Source organism: Pelodiscus sinensis, chromosome 6, assembly GCF_049634645.1.
Source record: "Pelodiscus sinensis isolate JC-2024 chromosome 6, ASM4963464v1, whole genome shotgun sequence".
Classification (NCBI taxonomy): Eukaryota; Metazoa; Chordata; order Testudines; family Trionychidae; genus Pelodiscus; species Pelodiscus sinensis.
In genome coordinates, this window is record NC_134716.1 from 44404784 (window position 1) to 44427787 (window position 23004).

The window sequence follows — 23004 nt, forward strand, 5'->3', positions numbered from 1 at the left end:
GTATTTGTATAGTACTGAGCATAATGGGGCCCAGATCTCAGTTGGATGCTTTCATGTCCTACTGTAATAGAATAAATAAAAACAATTTTATTAAGAATCAAATTTTCAAAAGAACTCAGCTCCCAATAGCTCCCAGTGGCTACGTCTGCACTGCAGTGCTATTTTGGGATACCAGAGGTATTCCAAAATAGCTATTCCACATCTTTTGAGTGTACCCGGTATTTCAAAATATAATGGGTTTGCTATTCCAACATCCCTGTAAACCTCATGCCACGAGGAGTAAGGGACATTTCAGAATAGTGATTTATTTCTAAATAAGTGCTATGTAGACAGTGCCATGTTTCAAAATGAGCTATTTTGAAATAAGATCGAAATAAGATACACAATTTGCATAGTTCAAATTGCATATCTTATTTCGACCAATAGTTCAGTGTAGACACACCCAGTCAGACACAGAAATTAACTGTATGGATTTTCAAAAGTATAGGTCGAATCTTTCTCTAGTCCAGCACTCTCTGGTCTGGCAAAATCTGTGGTCCAGATAGCTAGATGTCCACTTATCATAAGCGTGGCCAAGTTTCCCATTGTCCCATAAAGTTTATTTACAGCCACCAGTCCTGGCTCTCAGGTTGTGTCTAAATTGGCACCCTTTCCGGAAAAGGGATGCTAATGTAGACTTTGGAATAGGCAAATCCGCGGGGGATTTAAATATCCCCCGCGGCATTTGTATTAACATGGCTGCTGCTTTTTTCCGGCTTGGGGAAAAGCCGGAGAAAAGTGCCAGTCTAGATGTTATTCTCCGGAAAATAAAGCCTTGAAAGTAGTAATAAGAAATTCTCCGGAAAAGGCTTTATTTTCCGGAGTATAACATCTAGACTGGCGCTTTTCTTCGGCTTTTCCCCTAGCCGGAAAAAAGCGGCAGTCATGTTAATGCAAATGCCGCGGGGGATATTTAAATCCCCTGCGGATTTGCCTATTTCAAAGTCTACATTAGCATCCCTTTTCCGGAAGGGATGCCAGTGTAGACGTAGCCTCAGTGTTTTGTGTTGTTATTTAGCTCTAATTTGCCCCTAAATGTCTTCTAAGAGTCCAGAAAGCAGTAGAAATGTTGCTAGACAATTTTGACTTTCTGTGGTTCAGCACCAGTGAACTAGAGAGGTTCAACCTGTATTGCAATGCTGGCAGAATTGAACTCGGGACCTTTGAAGTTTAGAATGCGAGCCTCTACCACTTGAACTGAAAGCCAAATGGTTATTAGCTAAGGCTGTAGAATAGACTCATTATTTTCCCAATAAATGGTCTCAGTGCCACTAGTGGGACAGTATAGCACACCCAGAAAGTGTCTGGGTTATACAATGCAATTGAGATGTCCGCTTCTGAAGATGAAAACAATAGGAACTACTGGGTGCAACAGACTTCTGAAAATCTGACCATTTCATTTAGGTTCCCATATGAGAGTTGTGCTTTTTCTAAAATCTGAGCTTGGTTGTAGAAGCTGAACACTTTTGAAAGTCTGGCTCTAACTTTCAAAGCCGAGGTCATGAACATTAATTTGGATGCTGTTGACTGTGGGAATCATTGGATATCCATAATCTGTCCAGAACTACTGCTTTAATGCAGTGATGTTGTCCGATAAGAGAAAAATAATCAATTCTGTACATTTTTAATTTCATGAGTTTCCACTGACTTTGGCACAGTGTTTTAAAACTTAATAAAGGAGATTGTGTCTCTTCTGTGAGGGAAGCCACGAGCTGGTGACTCCTGATTGCTTTCCAGCTTTGCTGCAGAACGGAATGCATTCACAGAAAATCAGAGAGGACTGAGAGCTTTGAGATGTGATTTTGTTTTCTTAGGCCTCAGTCCTATTGCAGTTAGCTACGCCCTCGGCTCTGTGAGGGGAGAGGGAGAGGCTTCACACACCGTCCTCAACCCTAGAAAAATCTTTAAGCTTCTATTGACTGGAACCAGCCAATGGGAGCTGAGAGAGATTTTGCTGGTGGCGGGGCAATGTGCAAAGCCTTCCCCCTTACAGCACAGAGAGCTCCATGTCAGGGGCTACTGGCATGCAGGGAAGCGTGCCTGAGAGTGCTTCTAGCTGGGAGATGCTTAGGTAAGCACATCTCGGACAGAGCCTTCCTCTGGCACCTCCCTCCCTCCCGCACCTGCACCTGCTTCTATGTCCCTCTTCTATGTCCTGCACCCAGTACCATAAGCCCCAGATCACCACCCAAGCCCTCTGCACCTTCCTCCCCCCTGCTCCCAGGACACAACTATCTCCCCCCCCCCCGAATCTGCACCCATTCCTGTGTCCCTCCACCAGGCCAGAATCCTCTTCTGTACCCACACACCTTCCTGGACTCTGACCCCATTCCCCTGTTCCAGGTCATAGCCCTCTTCTTTATTCAAACTCCCTCTCAGACCTCATAACCTCTCAGACCCTAAACCCTCTCCTGTATCCCAATCCACTACTCCAAGCTCCCTTCTGCACCTAACTTTTGTCCCAAACCCCCTCCATACAAAAGTCACCCACCCCTGACTTAAAGCAAGCTAAGGGGTTGGTTATGCCAAGAAAATAGGATGTTCCAGGAACAGGATTGCTTCTCATGAAGAGACAGAATCACCAGACAGGCGAAAGGGGCTGGTTGGGGGCACGCCTACCTGCCTTAAGCCTCCCACTCCATAGGTGCCTTTAGGGAGGATTTGGTGGGGAGACTGTAGCTCCCTCCCTCTTCATCATGAAGCGAGGGAAAAGTGCACAGTTTGCTGCATTTCTCACTCTGGCTGGGGAAAAAATGGGGCAGATGAATCTGGATCTGTCCCAGCTGGGGGACATGCACCCCTCCCTGGATATGCCCACTGGAACTGCAGTGGCTGTGGAAAGATGCTTCTCACCTGGCCCAAGATGCTGAATGAGGGAGCGCTGGGGTTGTCCTCTCTCTCTGTAATATATACAGAATCCGTCTTCCCCAGCCCCACCCCAGAGCAATGATTTAAATGAAGAAAAACAAAAAATTAATTGAGTCGAGGACCTGAGCAATGCTGAATAAATCTTCTAGTGGATCATAATAGAATAACCAGCACCTTGAAGAAGTTTTTTTCCTAGTCCCAGGAAGTAGTGGTTGACTTATGTCCTGAACCATGAAGGTTTATATGCTTTTTTTTAAATTCAGTCGAGTATAACTTAGGATATTTTCATTATCTGTATAAATGTCAAATCTTTTTTTGTCTCCTGCTAAGCTCTTAGACTCAGTAGTACATTATAACAGTTGGTTCCATAGGTTAATTATGTAAAGAAAACTATTTCGTTTTATCAGTTTAAATCAATTGCTTTTTGGATTCAATGGAATCGTTGTTCTTGTGTTTATAAGGGACCACGTATAGGAGCAGGTGATTTACCATTTCTCTATTGTTCATTGTTCTGAAAAAGTATTTTTTTTCTTTATCTGCACTTTCAACTAAACTGTTGTAGTCCTTTCAGTTTTTCTTGAGATTAAGATCTTTGGGTATTACTGCAATGCAAATATTCACAAAAGAAGATGGAGAGAATTTTTTTCCATTCCTCTGATTGCTTTTGTTGTTCATTTCTGTACCTCTCCTATTTTTGTTGTATCTTTCTTAGAGACAGAGTCACCAGACATGAACTTATTATTGTAGGTTAAGGTGTACTATTGAGATATAGTCTGACACTATAATAATTTCACTGTTCTAATACATGACATTCCTTATGTATTAAACTAGTATTTTCCTTGACCATCAGTGTACATTGAACAGAAGTTTTCATTTACCTAAATAATTGTCTTTCCATATTCCTCTGGGTTCCAGTTAATTTAGTAATCAACATTGTGCATGTTAGTAATGGACATTATTTCTCCCAAAGGACATTTGTTAACATTAATTTTCATATGCCATCATAAAATCTCAAGTATTTCAGATATTTTCCACTAATTATAATGAATTTTGTTCACTTTGATCATTAATCACAGTTGCCGCACCCAGCCACATGATCGCATGTATTCATGCTACGCTGTAGGTAGTACAGGTTGCACTTCCGAAAACTGGCACTCTCTGGTCTGGTAATATCTGTGGTCCAGCAGGACCATGGATGCTCCTGGACCAGAGAGGCCAGGAGCCTAAGGGCTGAAGGGCCAGTTAAGGGTCTGGAGCAACAGGGTTGGCAGCATGGGAAGGGGCTGGAGTCCCCTGGCAACCCACGGCAGTGAGAGGCCCAAGCCCTGCAGCAGCTCCCTGGAGCAGAGGGCTGAGGCCAGAGCCAGAGGCCTGCAGCAGCCCCATAGAGCAGTGGTCTCCAACCTTTTTACACCCAAGATCACTTTTTAAGTCTCAGAACAGGCAAAGATCTACCGCCCTGCCCCTTCCTTGAAGCCCCACCCTCTCTATTCTCCTGTCCATCACTTGCTATCCCCAGCCCTTATACACACTGTTAAACAGTTTATTTTTAAATTATGCAATATATAACATTAAAATCACATGTTTATAGTTATGAAATAAATGGTCTGTTTTTAATTCATGCTATTTAAATGTCAAATGAAGCATTTACAATAATACATTTTGTTCTCTGCTATTTTGTAAATCTAAAATCAAGTATTGATAATTATATATTTTTTCTTCCAAAAACAAAGTCTCAGTGTGACACCTGTGACTGAACAGTATCTGCCAGTGTCTTGAAGTCTGGGTTGTAGTCTGAGATTGCTATATACAGTCCATCAGATGGGCATCTGTGATCCTGCGCTCAGCCTGGGAAGCTTGCTCCAGCACAGCTGGAGTTGGACGCAGCCTCCCTGGGCTAAGCGCAGGGCAGCCGGGCTGGAGGGAAGAGAAGTAGCTGCCCGGCCAGCTGGCCACGGCACTAAGCCAGGGTGCACCAAGCTCCACATGGGCGGGCGCAGAGGAGAAGCCGCCAATCAGCTGGAGCGCGGGGCAGCTTCTTTCAGCTGAAAGCCACAGTCAGCTTGCTGGGGTGTTTCAGCTCTCCTGACCTTCCAGCTCCCACCTTTTCTCACAGCTACTCACCTGTGTTGTTGCTCAGTGAGTAGCTGCTCTTCAAATGAGGAAATCTAATGTAAATGTACTGTGCAGGCGCGCAGTTCAGAGAGGGCTCAAGAGCTACTCTTAGAGCCCCTGAGATCTACCAGTAGATCACGATCTACTGGTTGGTGACCACGGCCATAGAGCGTGGGGCCAGGGCCAAAACTGAAGACATTGCACATGTCCGGTATTTTCTGATTTTTTTACCGGACAAAAAGCACAAATACCAGACTGTTGGGTTAGAATACTGGACACCTGGCAACCCTAGAACTTGTGGGTGGAAAATCGGAAGACCATTGTATTACAAGGAGTTAGTGAATCTTCCCAGTTCTCATGTCTGCAAACTAAAAAACAGGCTTTGGTCTGCTGTTAGCAAGGAAAATTCCCAGCTACTTCACTTGTTAGAGAGATAGGCCATGCAGAATGTGGTTGAGCTCATCACATAGTTTAGATAAGCTTCGGAGTAAACAGCCTGTCTGTGGGAATCTTTTCACAGAGGCAGGTGTTTGGGTTTTTTGTTTTTTTCCTCTGCATATAGTTAGTTGCTGCTTCTAGAATTTTGTGTACAGGCTCCATATCATTTATTGTTGTCCACGCCCTTGGGAGTTCCCGAAGGACCTGTAACTCCACAGAGGTGCCTTTTGGACCTCGCCGAGGAGTCCATCCTTTGCTGAGTCGGAGTCCCCGGCAAGCTAAGGGGACGTTATAAGCCTTCTCTTGCCTTTTCTTTTCATATCACCTGTATTATCTAATAAACTTTGCATTTATTCGCATTAAGCGATTTGTGTCTTCTTGGTTACCCTCTGAACCTGAGAGCAGAGTCTGGCTGGCCCAGCCTCTGAAGTAAGACACATGCCTTACAGGGGTGCCGTTTCTGATTTGTGTGTGTGTGTGTGTGTGTGTGTGTGTGTGTGTGGAGGGCGGGGGGACAACCTCTAAAATTTTGTTTTGAACTATGAAATGATTTATTTTCATAGACCTTTATTTTCATAGAACAGCTGGTGTCTGGCTGAATACCCAAAAAGTCTCTTTTCTTAGTTAATCAAAATCAACAGTGGTATGGTAAGCTATTGCACTGCATTAATAGTCATCAGACAAAATGACTGTATCTGCTGTATATCAATCAGCAACTGTCATAGTACTGACGCAGAGGATAAGTGTCTTTCAGCTCTGCCTTAACATTTACTTCTCATTTTTTTTCTTGATACTTATTTTGCATCTGCCAATATTAGGCTAAGCCAACATTCTATCAGCATTCTACTGATGCTATCTCTTTAAATGTCCTCAGTATGTTTGCTTCTAAAGTGAGTAGCTACTAGTTTACCAACCTAAAAGAAAACTGTGAACCACAGTTTTACATTGCTTAATGCATTTGTCATCTTCTTTGTTTATAATACTCTTTTTAGCTGCTTGAAAATAAAATATAGTTCTCTACGATTTTTTTTTTCATTCTTCCTTTGGCAAATATTGATTGATTTACCATGTGTTTCAGTAAAATCTAAAATGAATATAAACATTTTTAACAACCAAAATGGCAACTTTAGTGAATATAGTCATGTCAAAATGTTTATGTTTGTGTGTTTATATTATTAAGTCTGTGTCATTCTAATAGTATTTCTCCATTAATTGCTGTTACAGTGTGAGGAAGCATACCAAAATGTATTTGTACCTGTTCTGTTCTAAAAGTAGACATGCATATTTTCCATTTTTTGTTGATGGAGCAGAATATACTTAAAAGAGATCTTTGAAAACCAAAACATTACTCAGAGCATTACTGAGAGGTGAAAAAATGTGCCATACTATTGACAGGGCTTTTTGAACTAATGTTTTTAATTAAATAATATGAAAATTAAGCCCTTCATGTGATTTTTCTAGGTCCTGTTAAGTAAGCAGGAGTTTTGCTATTTGCTTCAATGGGGCTATTTTCACTTCCTCACATTGTGTTCCTATGCTGCATGATTTGGAGACCTAGAAAACAGTGGTATTTTGTATGGGCAAATTATATCAATACGTTTAGCTTACATGCAGTTGGAGCATAAGGAGTATGAAGATTTATAATATATAACTTTAATCAACAAGAAGTAACCTTTTAGGAAATTGGCCCTTGAAATGGTCCTAATCCAGCAAAGTACTTAAGCACATACTTAATTTTAAGCACCTTTGTAGTCCCATTGACTTAAATGGATTTACGTGCTTAAATGCAAGTGTGTGGTTACATTTCTTGCTAGATCAGGTCTTTATGCAAAATAGGGCTTTTGCTATTACAAGATTGAACCTCTCCAGTCTGGCACCCTGGGACCTGACCAATGCCAAACCAGAGAATTTGCCAAATTACGAGAAGTCAGTATTATCTAGCAGCATTACCAACACTTCTACTGCTTGCTAGGCTCTTAGAAGACATTTAAGGGTAAATAGAACTAAATAACAGCACAGAACACTGACAGCCAGGACTAGTGGCTGTAAACAAACACTATGGAAACCATGAGAAACTTGACCATACCCATGATAAGCGGACATCTGGCTAACTTAAATCACACTGGACCATGAGTGTTGCCAGACCAGAGAGTGCTGGACCAGAGAGATTCAACCTGTACCAATTCTCCAATTATGTATAAGTGATCAAAGGATGAAACAAAAGTATGGGGGTCAGTGGAATAAAGGAAAAATGTAAAATCAGTTAAAACACTTCTATACGTCATGGCTTTCTATGGGTCTTTGTTTGAATAATTGACTAATCCTACTGGCTTTACTGTCAGTGGTAGTTTTGCTATTGATTCTGTCAACATTGTGATCAGCGGTCTGACTGCACCACCTGTCGACCACCACTTGAGCTAGCTCAGATCTAGCTAGCTTGTATAGTAATAGTGAAGAAGCTGTACGTGCTGTGCAAGCCTGCCTGGGATTGTGGGTACTTGAGCAGCTAGCCTGTGCTGCTGCCCATGCTGCCATAACTTCACTGTTGTTGTTCAAGCTAGTTAGATCAAAGGTAGCTCAGATATGTCTATAGCTGCGGTTGTCACATCATTGACTGTGTTTCAGTGGGGAAAGGATTGGTCCTGCAAGAGCTACAGAAGTAACACTGGCGCAGAGACCATCATTTGATTATACAGTGTATGCACAGAACCTAGCACAGTGTGGCTGGGTTCACTACGTGCTACTGCAATACAAATAAATAATAGCAACAATAAGCACCTGGCTGTCTTTTGGGATCAATTTTATGTTCTTCATTTGCCAGAATTCTGTGATCCAGCAAGGACCCTATCCCCATGTTAAGTCTTTGGGTTAAGTTTCCTTATGCTACTGTCAAGAGCTTGAGTTGATGAAATCACAGACTTTAACCCTAGATTGTGTTTTGCCATAGTGTCATTTAGCATCCTGTTTATGGAAGAAAATAGAAGCTGTAGTGGAGGTTCACTTTAATGGGATTGGGCTCTAAATATGCCTATGCATTTTCATGAATGAGCATGACAGATTCTAAAGGAGCTGTTACCATGTACTTCTTAACTGCCATGTGTGTTGAAAAAAATGGTAATAATAATAATAATAATCATTATTATTAAAAATACACAACAAAATATTAAGGGGGGTGATAATTTAAAAGAGCTCGTTAGCTAAGAGTGAAAACTAAAGCAGTGATCTGAGTTGTTCTCTTGTCATACGTACTGCAGCACAGATGTGTCCCAATCCTGTCTGTTCCGGAGTGCCCCCTGCGAGGTATTAAGTGCCATCCACAGCTGGCAGGAGAGGTTGGGTGACATCCTGGCCTCATTCAAATTAATTATGTCAAACATGTTGACTTCAGTGGGCCCAGGATTTTCTAGCAAAATTGGGCTCCTTGTGTATTAGGCCAGAAATTGTTTGACGAGAACTGAAAGCAGTTGAGCACACCTGGGTTAATTCTTGGTATTTCCTGGCTTTTCGTCGGATTTTATTTCTGCCAAAGAATATTTGTATTTAATTTAATAAGGAGTTTTTTTATTAGGTATTGATATAATTTTAGATCTTTGCATTTGATGATGCTATGCAGCGGGCACCTCATACTAAAACCACAACCAACAGACCTTATCAGTAAACTCCTTTCAATGACAAAAATAAAACAAAAATAAAAACACACCCATTAATCAAACAACTCATTCAACTCAGGGACATCGTGTCCTTTTCTCTCAACTGAAACTTTAACTGCCAGAGAGGAGAGAAAAGCAGTGGAGCTCTGGAATGCTGCAAAGACTATTTTCTTTAAAAGTAAAATTATTAAGATAAGGAGCAATATAGGTAGTTTGTCAAATAAAGATGACAATTATGATTAAAAGTAAGAACTGCAATAACTATGGCCAGGTAGTTAGACTGTCAAATATAGCTAGTGTTTAAAATGGATCTTGCATAAAGCCTATATTCCGACTGATTCAAAGTTAGATAACAAAGTTAAATAGCAAAAATAAACCGCTTAAGTAAAAATGATAAGGTTGGCAGACTAGTTTATAAATGAAATGTTATCGGAGGTGCAAAAATCCATTAGTCTTTCAAAAGGAAATAAGTATATATAGAATTTTCTTTAGTAAATATAATACATAGCTGCCATAATTTCCAGTGTGTCATATCCCCCAAGGGAGTTTGGGTAGCATTTCAGCGACAGATTAAATCAAAACTCTATTTTATTGGAACACAGTGTAGAAACCAGACAGACCTTGTTAAATATTGCCCTAAAAGGAAGCACAGTGAGGGTTTGTAGCCTATACAATATAATTAGAGCCTCCTCTATTTTGTGGTATGCCAAATCAAAATTTTGTATCAAGACAATCCTATTTCCATGGCAAATTCAGTTTTTGCAGGGTTATAAACTAAGAAGAAAAACAAAATTAAACAATGAAATGATCTCTTGGGCCTAGCATAATAAATGGAAAAAATGCCACTTACACTTATAGCACAGTAGTTCAGTATGGATGTTCCTTTTACCACGTGATTCAGTAAAACATTTTGTTTTTATATGTTTTCTGGTTTACACTGCTGCAGAAATTTCAGTTTGCCACAGAATTTAGTATTAATATTACATAATTGTTTTGGTATAGCAGTTGTCTGGGAAAAAGGAAGTATCTGGCAACTTGTGAGAGGGCCAATATCAAGTAGGTCCTCTTGGAAGTGAAAGATTTGGAATCTTGTTACTGGAGAAAGATTTGCAACCTTCACATGGACATGGGTTGCTTGGGGTTTTGTTTTATCCTCAGACCTTGTGTCAGATCCATTCAGATTTTCTATTTCAGACCGACAGATGTGCTTTTAACAATTTAATTTTTTTGGGTTGAGAGAAACTTGTATGGCATGTGTGGCAATTTTGCTTTTGAAAAGGAATGACACATGGTTTGGAAATGACACATTGCTCTTTAAAATGTTTTCCTGGCAGTTTTGATTTCCTTGGGAGGGGCTTCCACTGGGATGCGGCCTCAAAGCAGCTTTAAGTGGGAGCAGGCAGATTTTTGACTTGTATCTTGACTTTGAGAGCCTCTATCTTGATTCTGTGCCTCTGTCTTGATTCTGAAGGCTGAATTTAATAGTATCCTCTGCAATCCAATATTCTTCAAGTAAGCTTTTTGAATAGTTCTAAAGTTCTAAATCCTGTTCTTGGAAAGCTGGCAGCAATATCAGGTTGTATCTGAAAGGAAGGTAAGGCTTTGACACAGAACCACACAGAATATGAACATTGTAGAGAAGCAGTGTCAAATTAAATTTTAAGGACAAAATATTGCCCCATTGAAGTTAATGGACATTTTGCCATTGATTTCAGTGCAGCCAGGATCTCAACCAGAAGAAAGCAAATTCCCTTATATATGTCACTGATAACACCCTGCATTATTACAAAGGTAATAATTAAAAAAATAATACTTTCACTTGTTTTTGCTAAATATTTGCAAAATATGCCCTGCATCCTAAAATGCCCATAGTACAAGCATAGGCCAAGTCCCATGTACACCTCACTTCAGGACTGGGGCCAATGGGAATAGGTTATAATCTCATATACCTATACATACTTAGAAATGTAAAGACATAATTTCCATTCTTAAAATATTTCTATATGAACTGCTTTGACTGTTACTTAAGATGTCTGCACAGTTTCATGAACACTAGTACTGTAAATAATTGATGTAGTACACAGAGCCCTTCATACAAACATTTAATTCTTAAACAAGTCTACTTCACATTTGTAGTTTACCCTGGATACTCTAGCAGTTTATTATTTAAAAAGTGTGAGTCCTGCGATAGGTCTTCAAATAAAAAGGTTTAGTGTATTTTTATATATTTAGTTTGGGACAAAAGAAAAAGTATTTTTAAATAGCTTTACTTTTAAAAAAATATTGGATCGTATTTTAGGCTGACATGAACTGGTAAAGTTCTAATTCTCAAGTGATCTGTTAACTATGCATTTTCAATGTATTACATGGTTTTATAACCAAAGAAGTCTACTTAAAGCAAATAGAAGATATATTGATAAAACCCCTGTGGTGTTTTTAAAAATGAATGTTTAGTGTGTGTGTGTATATATAGTATGTAATAACTAAGCCTTTTAGTTATCAAAACAGTTTTATTTATTGTTGTTAGTTTTCTGTACTACTCTAGGGAAAGACTGGGGTCAATATCTTGTCCCAGTTACTGTTTTCTCAGACAACAGGCTTCTTTAAAAGGCAAATAACATGTCATTCCATGTTTAGAGGTCTCTCTGGTGGATGGAAAGGTGTTGAAAAGTTCTGCAGGTTGTTACGTCTGGTATCACCCTGAACAGTGATGGCTATGACGTGTGGCAGAAAACCAAGGATAAATCAGAAATATTATGCAATACTCAGTACTTCAAGTGGTCCAGTGAAGCTATGATACTTATTTGAAGAGCGCAATGATATGCACAAGATATTCGGTAGAATGTAACTAAAATGCTGCATTGTTTCTTTCCAGCTAAGTAACTTGAAACAAGTCACATTTGTAGATGTGTCAGCAAACAAGTTTCCCACTATTCCAATTTGTATACTCCGAATGTCAAGTTTGCATTGGCTGGATATGAGCAACAACAAACTGAGAGATCTCCCACAAGATATAGACAGGTAGTTTCTTATATTTCATAAACATGTTTATGAATTAGTAAACTTGTCTACAAAGTAACATGACCAATTTTTATTTGAAAAGGATCACTGAAAAACTCCAATTATTGTTTGATGGTGATCATTGGAAAATTCCATTGCCATCTGAAAACATGCCCAGCATTTTACAATTTAAACCTACCATTTCCATTATTGAAAAATATTGGAGAACAAAATATATTTTCCTCTCTTTTCCATTTTGTTTGACCTCATTGTATGTAGTCAGTTTCCCTGTTTTGTGGTTAGCTAGTTGCTCTTCCTGTCTTGCTTCTGAGCAACATAATCCTCTGTGTGGAGATAGAAGCAGCAAACTTGCAACTGAAGGGGCAGCAACTGTGTAACTGTGTACAGAGAGGGAATGTGAGATGGGGAGAAAGGGCAAGCCAAAGCATGATTAATATGGCAAATGGGGCATATGTTTACAGTTAAGATAGCTGAAGGGTGAGTGCATGCACATCAACATCAATGGGGTTTTAATTCAACCCATTATAAATTTTCATCCAGCTGATGACCTTGCAATGCTAACTTCAAATATTAAAACTCTCAGCTAAGACTCTTCAAATCATGAGATTGGACTGAAAATAATTAATTAAAATATATAGATTTGTTATTTTTTAAAATTATCCTTCTGATTTCTGAGATTTTCCTGTGCTCTTGCTTCAATCTTTTCTCTTCAATTAAGAGGACTAGAAGCTTATATGTAATATGTGTATAATATATGTATATGTAATGCTGAAATTATTCTGCAATCTACTCAGCCGTTGGAACTTTAAGAAAAACATCAAATATCATGAAATTCACAATAAAAAATCCTAAGATTTGGCAACACTGTGCTGAAGCATCCCTTACCATACCTTCTCAGAGGAAAAGTGTGGGACTCACATGCAATACATAAAGCTGCATTACTATTCTAGTAGCAGAACCAGAATCTCTACTAGGTGAAGAAGAAAAAAGTATTTCCTCAAGTTTTATAGTTCACTCTCAAGACCAAATGTTCATCAATAGAATCATAGAACTGGAAGAGACCTCAGGAGGTCATCAAGTCCAGCTCCATGCCCAAGGCAGGACCAATTCCAACTAAGTCAACCCAGCCAGGGCTTTGTCAAGCCAAGACTTAAACACCTCGAGGGATGGAGATTCCACCACCTTCCTAGATAACCCATTCCAGTGCTTCACCACCCTCCTACTGAAATACTTTTTCCTAATATTCAATCTAGACCTCTCCCACTGTAACTTGAGACCATTGCTCCTTGTTCTGCCATTCGTCACTACTGTGAACAGCCTTTCTCCATACTCTTTGGAACCTCCCTTCAGGAAGTTGAAGGCTGCTATCAAATCCCCCCGCACTCTTCTCTTCTACAGACTAAACAATCCCAAATCCCTCCGTCTCTCCTCATAGGTCATGCACTCCAGCCCCCTAATCATTTTGGTCACCCTCCGCTGGACCCTCTCCAATGCATTCACATCCTTTCTATACTGGGGGGCCCAGAACTGTACAGTGAACCCTCGCTACTTCGCGGTTCGACTATCGCGGATTCACGACTTCGCGGACTTTTTTCATTACATTATGTATATACGTGAATCCGCGATGGTCGAACCGCGAAGTAGCGGTTACCAAAACTTTAAAAAGCCTCCGGGGAAGCCGGCGGGGGGGCATCCCAGGCGCGCCTGGGCTGCTCCCCCGCCGGAGCCCCTCCGCGGCTTTCAAAGCCTCGGGGGAAACCGGCGGGGGGGCATCCCAGGCGCGCCTGGGCTGCTCCCCCGCCGGAGCCCCTCCGCGGCTTTCAAAGCCTCCGGGGAAGCCGGCGGGGGGGCATCCCAGGCGCGCCTGGGCTGCTCCCCCGCCGGAGCCCCTCCGCGGCTTTCAAAGCCTCCGGGGAAGCCGGCGGGGGGGCATCCCAGGCGCGCCTGGGCTGCTCCCCCGCCGGAGCCCCTCCGCGGCTTTCAAAGCCTCCGGGGAAGCCGGCGGGGGGGCATCCCAGGCGCGCCTGGGATGCCCCCCCCCCCCCGCCGGCTTCCCCCGAGGCTTTGAGGATCCTACTTCTACTTCGCGGATTTTCATCTATCGCGGTAGGGTTTGGAACCTATCTACCGCGATAAACGAGGGTTCACTGTACACCATATTCCAGATGTGGCCTTACCAGAGCCAAATAAAGGGAAATAACCCTTCTCTGGATCTACTGGCAATGTTCCTAATGCACCCTAATATGCCATTAGCCTTATGGGTTTCAAAGACACACTGTTGACTCATATCCAGCTTCTTATCCACTATAATCCTCAGGTCCTTTTCTGCAGAACTGCTACTTAGCCATTCAGTCCCGAACCTGTAACAATGCTTGGGATTCTTCCGTCCCAAGTGCAGGACACTTGTCCTTGTTGAACCTCATCAGATTTCTTTTGGTCCAATCCTCTAATCTGTCCAGGTCACTCTGGACCCTATCCCTGCCCTCCAGCGTATCTACCTCTCCCCCTAGCTTAGTGTCATCTGCAAACTTGCTAAGGGTGCAATCTATCCCCTCATCCAGGTCATTAATAAAGATATTGAACAAAACCAGTTGAAGAACAGATCCTTGGGGCACTCTGCTAGAAACCAACCTCCAACCTGACATCAAGCTAATGATCACTACCTGTTGGGCCCAACAGTCTAGCCAGCTTTCTATCCATCTTACAGTCCATTTATCCAATCCATACTCCCTTAACTTGCTGGCAAGAATATTGTGGGAGACTATATCAAAAGCTTTGCTAAAGTCAAGGTATATCACACCCCCTGACTTTCCCATATCCATAGAGCCAGTTACCTCATCATAGAAGCTAATCAGATTGGTCAGGCACGTGAATCCATTTTGACTATTCCTGATCACCTTCCTCTCTTCCAAGTGCTTCAAAATGGATTCCTTGAGGATCCCCTCTATGATTTTTCCAGGGACTGAGGTAAGGCTGACTAGTCTGTAGTTCCCTGGATTGTCCTTCTTCCCCTTTTAAAAGATGGGCACTCTATTTGCCTTTTTCCAGTCATCCGGGATCTCTCCCAATTGCCACGACTTTTCAAAGATAATGGCCAAAGGCTCCGCAATGACATTTGCCAACTCCCTCAGTACCCTCGGATGCATTGAATCTGGGCCCATGGATTTGTGTATGTTTAGCTTTTCTACAAAGTTCCTAACTGGTTCTTTCCCCACCAAGGGCTGTCCACCTCCTTCCCATACTGTGTTGCCTAGTGCATTTGTCTGGGAGCTGACCTTGTCCGTGAAGACAGAGGCACTGAGTACATCAGCTTTTCCCACATCATCTGTCACTAGGTTACCTCCCTCATCCAGTAAGGGTCCCACACCCTTTCTGATCACCCTCTTATAGCTAACATGCCTGTAGAAACTTTTCTTGTTGCCCTTCACATCCCTTGCTACCTGCAATTTCAATTGCGCTTTCACCTTCCTGATAACTCCCATGCATTCTCGAGCAATATATTTATACTCCTCCCTAGTCATCTGTCCAAGTTTCCACTTCTTGTAAGCTTCCTTTTTGTGTTTAAGCTCACCAAGGATGTCCCCAGTAAGCTAATCCGATCACTTACCATATTTGCTTTTCTTGCTGTGCATAGTGATGGTTTCTTCCTGTCCCTTTAATAAGGCTTCTTTAAAATACTGCCAGGAATCCTGGACTCCTTTCCCCTTCATGTAAGCATCCCAGGGAATCCTGCCCTTCAGTTCTCTGAGGGAGTCAAAGTCTGCTCTTCTGAAGTCCAGGGTGTGTATTTTGCTACTCTCCTTTCTTCCTTTAGTCAGGATCCTGAAATCTACCATCTCATGATCACTGCTTCCCAGGTTGCCACCCACCTCTATTTCTACTACTAGTTCCTCCCTGTTTGTGAGCAGCAGGTCAAGCTGTGCATGCCGCCTAGTCAGTTCCTTCAGCACTTGTACCAAGAAGTTATCCCCAACATTCTCCAAAAACTTCCTGGATTGTCTCTGTACTGCTTTATTGGTCTCCCAACAGATGTCAGGGTGATTAAACTCACCCATGAGAACCAGGGCCTGTGATCTGGAAGCATCTCTCAGTTGTCCAAAGAAAGCTTTGTCTACCTTATCCACCTGATCCGGTGGTCTATAGCAGACACCAACCACAATATCACTCCTGTTGCTTCCACCTCTAAATTTAACCCATAGACTCTTAATCTTTTCTCCCTCTAAGTACTGGAGCTCTGAGCAATCATACTGCTCTCTTACATACAATGCAACTCCTCCTCCTCCTTTTCTCCCCCGTTTGTTCTTCCTGAACAGTTTATACCCTTCCATGACAGTGCTCCAGTCATGCAAGTCATCCTACCAAGTCTCCGTTATTCCAATCAAATCATAGTTCTTCTACTGGGTCAGCACTTGTAATTCTTCCTGTTTGTTTCCCAGGCTTCTTCCATTGGTTTACAAATACCTTAGATAACCAGTTGATCGCCCTGCCTTCTCCATCCAAATCAGGGGTACTCCTTTGTTGCTCATTCCTCCTTGTGATTGTTCCCGGTGTCCAACTTCCTCACTTACCTCAGGGCTTTGGTCACCGTCCCCCAACGAACCTAGTTTAAAGCCCTCCTCACTAGGTTTGCAAGCCTGCTCTCGAAGATGCTCTTTCCTCTCTTGGTTAGGTGGATCACATCTCTTCCTAACAATCCTTGTGCCCAGAACAGAGTCCCATGGTCGAAGAAACCAAAGCCCTCTCTCTGATATCACCTGCGCAACCACACATTTACTTCCTCAATTCGATGATTCCTACCCAGATCTTTTACTTCAACCAGAAGGATGGATGAGAACACCACTTGCACTTCAAATTCCTTAATCCTTCTTCCCAGCACTACGTAATCTGCTGTGACCCGCTCAAGGTCATTCTTGGCCGTATCATTAGTTCCTATATGGAGAAACAGGAAGGGCTAGCGATCCGAAGGTTTAATCACTTTCTGAAGACTCTTGGTCACATCCTGAATGCAAGCTCCTGGTAAGCTCCAAATTATTATTGTGTGAAGAAAGGATAAAGGGACATAAAAGAAATGAAAGGAGCCTACTGCATAAACCACAAGATTTGGTCCTTTAAATTGATTTTAATATTACTTGTAAGAGTCCCCATATATATTTTAATCCCACCTATATTTTGATGACTCTTTGACAGAATGAGATACACGAGAGCTTTGTATCATGTTGTATGGCATGGAATCATGTGCACACATGTTCATAGAACCACTAAAGTGCCTACTGCTCCATTAGCTTCTGATTGGGCACAACTTTTAAGTCTTCTCACAGGTATATTATTAGCATCTATCATGTCAAACCATGCATGAAACATCCCATTGAAGTCAATGGAGAGTTCTGTGAAAATACAAAACAGCACAAGGAAAAGGATATGGTTCATTTTCTCCTTCTTTCCTAGTAATATAAATTAATATTTGGTGTTTGAATAGGTTCACACATATAATAAAAGATCTTCAAAATGTATTTTTACGCCATGTTTCTTTGTTATGCTTCCGTAGACTAGAGGAACTGCAGACACTTCTCCTGCAGAAAAACAAGCTGACTTATCTTCCACGAGCTTTGGTCAATATGCCAAAGCTCAGTTTGCTGGTGGTCAGTGGGGATGATCTGGTTGAGATACCCACAGATGTTTGTGAATCAACCACAGGTTTAAAGTAAGTAATAGTTAGGGAGAAATGAATATGCCAGAAGCAGAAAGGTAAGTGGCTCAGTGCAGTAAGTGCTCCAAAAACAGTTTCACATTTCCCTTTTCCTTTCATTGCATTTTTGAATTCCTGCTTGCTGGGCTGAGTGTATCTCGTGCAACTTCCACGTAACCTGGAGCAAAATTCTGACCTCATTTACATGAGAACTGTTAATTAAGGGCAATGAAGTTGCTGAAGTCCAGTGGGTTAATTGTACAAGCATACCTCAGGCTTCCTGATATTTCACCTGATACTGAGCAGTGCTTTTGTACTTGTACTGAGATTGCCTCATCAGCATTAAGAGTTTGTGTCAGTTTACTAATGTGTGTATTCTTGACTGAGAGATTGTATCCTATAGTTGCGTATCAATGGACTTGTGTAAGTCCATTGATTACCATATGTAACTATGATAATCCTGTTATGATGTGACACTTGGGATTTAGGACCTGAAGTCATTTGAGTATGACAGAATAGTTCCTAGTAATGTTACTATGCCATATGGTTAATTTGTGAAATTTTACTGATTAATTACTTTGTGTTGGTGTAGAGAAATGGCCCAGATTTTCAGAATTATGCACACCTACTTTGTGCATGGAATTACTGAGCAATTTGTGCAACCATGTGATTTTCATTTTAAAAGTATGTATATTTACAAACATGACAAAAAGGGCACACAGACTGAACTTCTCTGCTGTAATGGCTGTTGGGAAGTAATTATAACTCCTAAAGGTTTGCATCATCAGCTAAGGAAGTCTTACTAAATCCTGGAATGCTATGAAACATGGATAGAGTGGGGTCCATGTTGAAGTTTCTTGTTCTGGTTAGAAGATGCTGTAGAATTATGGAACAACTGGCCAAATGTTGTGAAATGTGATGTTACAGATGTCCCACAATGCTAAAACTCTATTCCTACAGAAAAATAATATATTGTACTAGGAAGAACATGGTGTAAATAGATTGCTACCTAAAATATTTACTTGATCAATAATTGAAAGATCATAGAACACTTTTGTTCAATTACTTAAACATAAATTCTTTAAAATTCCCCCTCTTCCTGCAAGTGGCCACTAAAACTCAGATAGTCACAATAAAATTGTTGGTCACATGCATGGCCACCTGAACAAGATAAGTTAGTAAATATAGTTTCTAGAGCTAATAAATTCAAACTCTGTAACGTGGGAGAAGAGGGAAAAAGTTTGTAACATAATCAATATTTGATAAAAAGCATTCTACAGTCAACTCATGTTAAGAAGTTATCTTTTCATGTCAAATATTTCTCTTAAGATTTATCAGTCTTAAGGATAATCCTCTTGAAACAATCTTCTATCAAGATACTGAAGACATCCTAGAAAGTGATCGAGATCGGGAGCAATTTGAGAAAGAATTTATGAAAGCTTACATTGCAGACATAAGAGAAAGAGGTATATATGCTAAATTTTTAGTAAATCTCCTGATATAAATGTAGATTTTGATAAAGATTTCCTAGCCATATCAACATAATATGCTTTGGTTATACAGAGAGATCAACAATATCCTTAATCTTTATAAAAAGTGAGGGCAAGTGTAAAAGAACAATACAGTAAAACTCCATTAGACGGCATCCAATGCTCCGGGACTCCTCATGGTGCCCGGAAGTGCTGGGGCAGCCGGACAGGCTTCCCCCATTCAGCTGCTGCTGAAACTGACCAGCAGCTGAATCGGGGAAGCCGGGAGCAGAGCAGCTGGGGTGCTGCCGGGTTGGTCCCGTAGCGCTGCCCCTTGGGGCTGCGGGACCAACCCGGCAGCACCCCAGCTGCTCTTGGGGATGCCTGGGGCAGAGCAGCTGGAGTGCTGCCAGGTTGGTCCCGCAGCGCCAAAGGACAGCGCTGCAGGACCAACCCGGCAGGACCCCACCTGCTCTGCCCCAGGCGTCCCCGATTCAGCCGCTGCTGAAACAGATCAGCGGCTGATTCCAGGAAGCCCGGGGCAGAGTTGCTCTGCCCGGGGCTTCCTGGAATCAGCCACTGATCTGTTTCAGCAGCGGCTGACTTGGGGACCGCTTGGGCAGAGCAGCTGGGGTGCTGCCGGGTTGGTCCCGGAGCGCCGAGGGGCAGCGCTACGGGACCAACCCGGCAGTACCCCAGCTGCTCTATCCCAGGCGTCCCCAAGAGCAGCTGGAGTGCTGCTGGGTTGGTGCCATAGCACCGCCCCTCGGCACTGCGGGACCAACCCGGCAGCACCCCAGCTGCTCTATTGCAGGCATCCCCGATTCAGCTGCTGCTGAAACTGACCAGCAGCAGCTGAATCAGGGACGCCTGGGGCAGAGCCGGACTATCGTAAGGGAGGGCTATGAGGGGTCTGGGGTGGCATCCCCTCCCACCCCACTCCAGACCCCTCATAGCCCCCCCTTCTGATAGTCCGGCATATCTGATAATCCGGCACCCCCTGGGTCCTAAAGGTGCCAGATTATGGGAAGTTTACTGTAGTATATAAGAGCACATGAAATACACAATTTTAAAAGCTGTAAAAAGTTCTATATGCTGTAGGAGGTAGGCGAACATTCTTTTATGTCTTTTTTTTTTCCAAAATAAGATTAGCTATCAGATATGTTTTAATTAGAGATGCCAGAATCAGAGCTCAAGATCTGAACAAACATATACAAATATCGCAGAGGGGATCAAAATTCTTTATGGTCAGTTAGGACAGGGCCTTACCAAATTCATGGTCCATTTTGGTCAATTGCAGGGTCATAGAATTTTTTAAATAGTAAATTTAATTATTTCAGCTATTTAAATCTGAAATTTCACTGTGTTATAATGTGAGGGATCCTGACACAAAAAAATTGTGTGTGGGGAGGGGGAAGGGAGAGGATTTGTAAGGTTATTGGGTGGGGTTGCAGTACTGTCACCCTTACTTCTGCACTGTTACTGGTAGCGGTGCTGCTTTCAGAGCTTGGCAGTTGGAAAGTGCTAGCTGCTGCTCAGGAGCCTAGCTCTAAAGACAGAACCACCAGCAGCAGAAGCACAGAAATAAGGATGACATGGTTTGGTGTTACAACTCTTACTTCTGAGCAGCTACCTTCAGAGCTGGGCAGCTGGAGACTGGTGGCTGCTGACTGAAGGTCCAGCTTTACAAGCAACAGTGCCGAAGTAAGGGTGGCATGGTATGGTATTGGCATACTTATTTATCTACTGCTGCTGGTAGGGAGCCACCTTCAGATTTGGGTGCCCAGCTAACAGCTGCCACTCTCCAGCCACCCATATCTGAAAGCAGCATAAAAGTAAGGGTAGCAATACCATAACCCCTCTAAAGTAACCTTGTGACCCCAACATCAGGACCCCTAATTTGAAAAACATTGGCCTGTAGAGTAAAGGGTAAAAGCATATGAAAGACAAGAGATTTCATGGTCCATGATGTATTTTTTTCATGGCTGTGAATTTGGTAAGTCCATAATGGTTATTGTGCCAAGAGGCCTTGCATGGACATGAGTGAAACTGCTGCTTGGAAAGGCAATCTTCCTACACATATTTCACACTTGCTCTGCCCCAGACTCTGCCCCCACTCTGTCCAGGGCCAGCCAGCTCCCTCTGGCTATGTCTACACTACACTGTTCTGCCAGGAAAAGCTACGCAAATTGCGAATCGCAATTTGCATAGCTTTTTCTGCTTCTTTTTTTGGAAGAGGCTTTTCCTACATTTGGCCCATCTACACTGGGCCAAATGTCAGAAAAACACCCTTTTTTGGAACATCCATTTTTTCTTGTAAAACGAGGTTTAAAGGGATGCTGAAAAAGTGCGTTTGCTCTTCTGAAAAAAATTTCAGAAGAGCAGACACATTCCCCGGATGTGGCAGAGTTTTTCTGGGATACCAAAGATATCCCTGAAAAACTCTGTAGTGTAGACATAGCCTCTGTCTCCCATTTCTCTTCCCTCCCCCTCCCTGCTCATTCCCTTTCACCCAGATCCCTGAACTCAAATGTAGTAAATAACATTTGTAAATTACACATTTCTAAAATTTCTTTCTAAAGACAACGGAGCATGTTTTCTACTGCATGCCAGATTGTGAAGACTGGATATACAGTACATACCTAATTTAACCCCCCCCCCCCACCAATTTTGGGGGAGGAGGAAACAGTCACAAGATTTTTTGATATACCTGAAGTTTTTCAGAGATTTATTTGCTAAGCTTTATAGTAGAAGGTAAGTCCTGCTGAATAGAACATTAAATATGGAATACATGATGCAGCTCTTCTGTTTTACTTTTTTAATCAGTATTTCTAAGCTGATTTAATATTTAAATGTGCACTTTAGTTTTCATATAGTAATTATTCCAGATTACTACATATTTAACTAACTGAAACAAAAATATTATTTTAAACCAGCAGATATACCCAGAATTGTGTGGGTCCTTAACTGTTGTAATGTTTTCCTTTTTGGAAATTAAAAGGAAAATATACAACCTTTATTTAAATGATGGGGCTCAGGGAAGGATGTGAGGGGTACAGGAGGCAGGACAGGGTGTGGAAGGTGTAGGGAGGCTCAGGGCAGGGGGTTGAAGTATATGGGGGGGGCTGGAGTAAAGAATTGGGGGTGAGGAGTGGCTCAAGGCAGGGGAAATTGGGTGTGTCGGGTTTGGGGGTGGGGGATCTCAGGTCAAAGGGTTGGGGTGTATGTGGGAGGGGTCAGGGCAGGGGGAGGGGGATGAAGGGAGTCAGGTAAGGGGATGGAAGATGCAGGATTCAGGGTGGGGTCTGGGAGGCCGGGGAAGGGGAATCTTACGTGGGCCATTCAAGGTGGTGAGAGTAGGGTTGCCAGGTGTCCCGTTTTCTACCAGACAGTCTGGTATTTGCGCCCTCTGTCCAGTAGTAAAATTCAGAAAATACAGAACATGTGCAATGGCCGGTATTTTCTGAATTTCCGGTAGGGTGCCAGATGGAAGCCTGGCGGGGGCAGGGGAGCGACTGGGAGGTGGGGCTGCGATTGGTGCTGGAAGCCCTGTGGTCGAATGCAAAGGTGGGGCAGGGCACGGCGGGGCGGGGGCAGTGGCTGGAAGTCCCAGCCACTGCCCCCGCCTGGCTTCTACACACAACCAGAGGCTCCCAGCGCCAATTGTGGCCCCGCCTCCCAGCTGGGAGCCTCTGGTTGTGTGCAGAAGCCTGGCAGG

General features: G+C 42.5%; 1 protein-coding gene across 3 annotated transcripts in view; it reads left to right on the forward strand.

Moving 5' to 3' along the window:
* Window positions 1-23004, forward strand: part of LRRC2 (leucine rich repeat containing 2) — a 361338-nt gene that overhangs the window by 334922 nt on the left and 3412 nt on the right. For all 3 annotated transcript variants that reach the window (XM_025187890.2, XM_075931850.1, XM_006129375.4), the window contains exons 6-8: window positions 11986-12131; window positions 17677-17832; window positions 19147-19283. In XM_025187890.2, the coding sequence (XP_025043675.2) occupies window positions 11986-12131; window positions 17677-17832; window positions 19147-19283 (439 nt within the window). The remainder of the gene's footprint in view (window positions 1-11985; window positions 12132-17676; window positions 17833-19146; window positions 19284-23004) is intronic.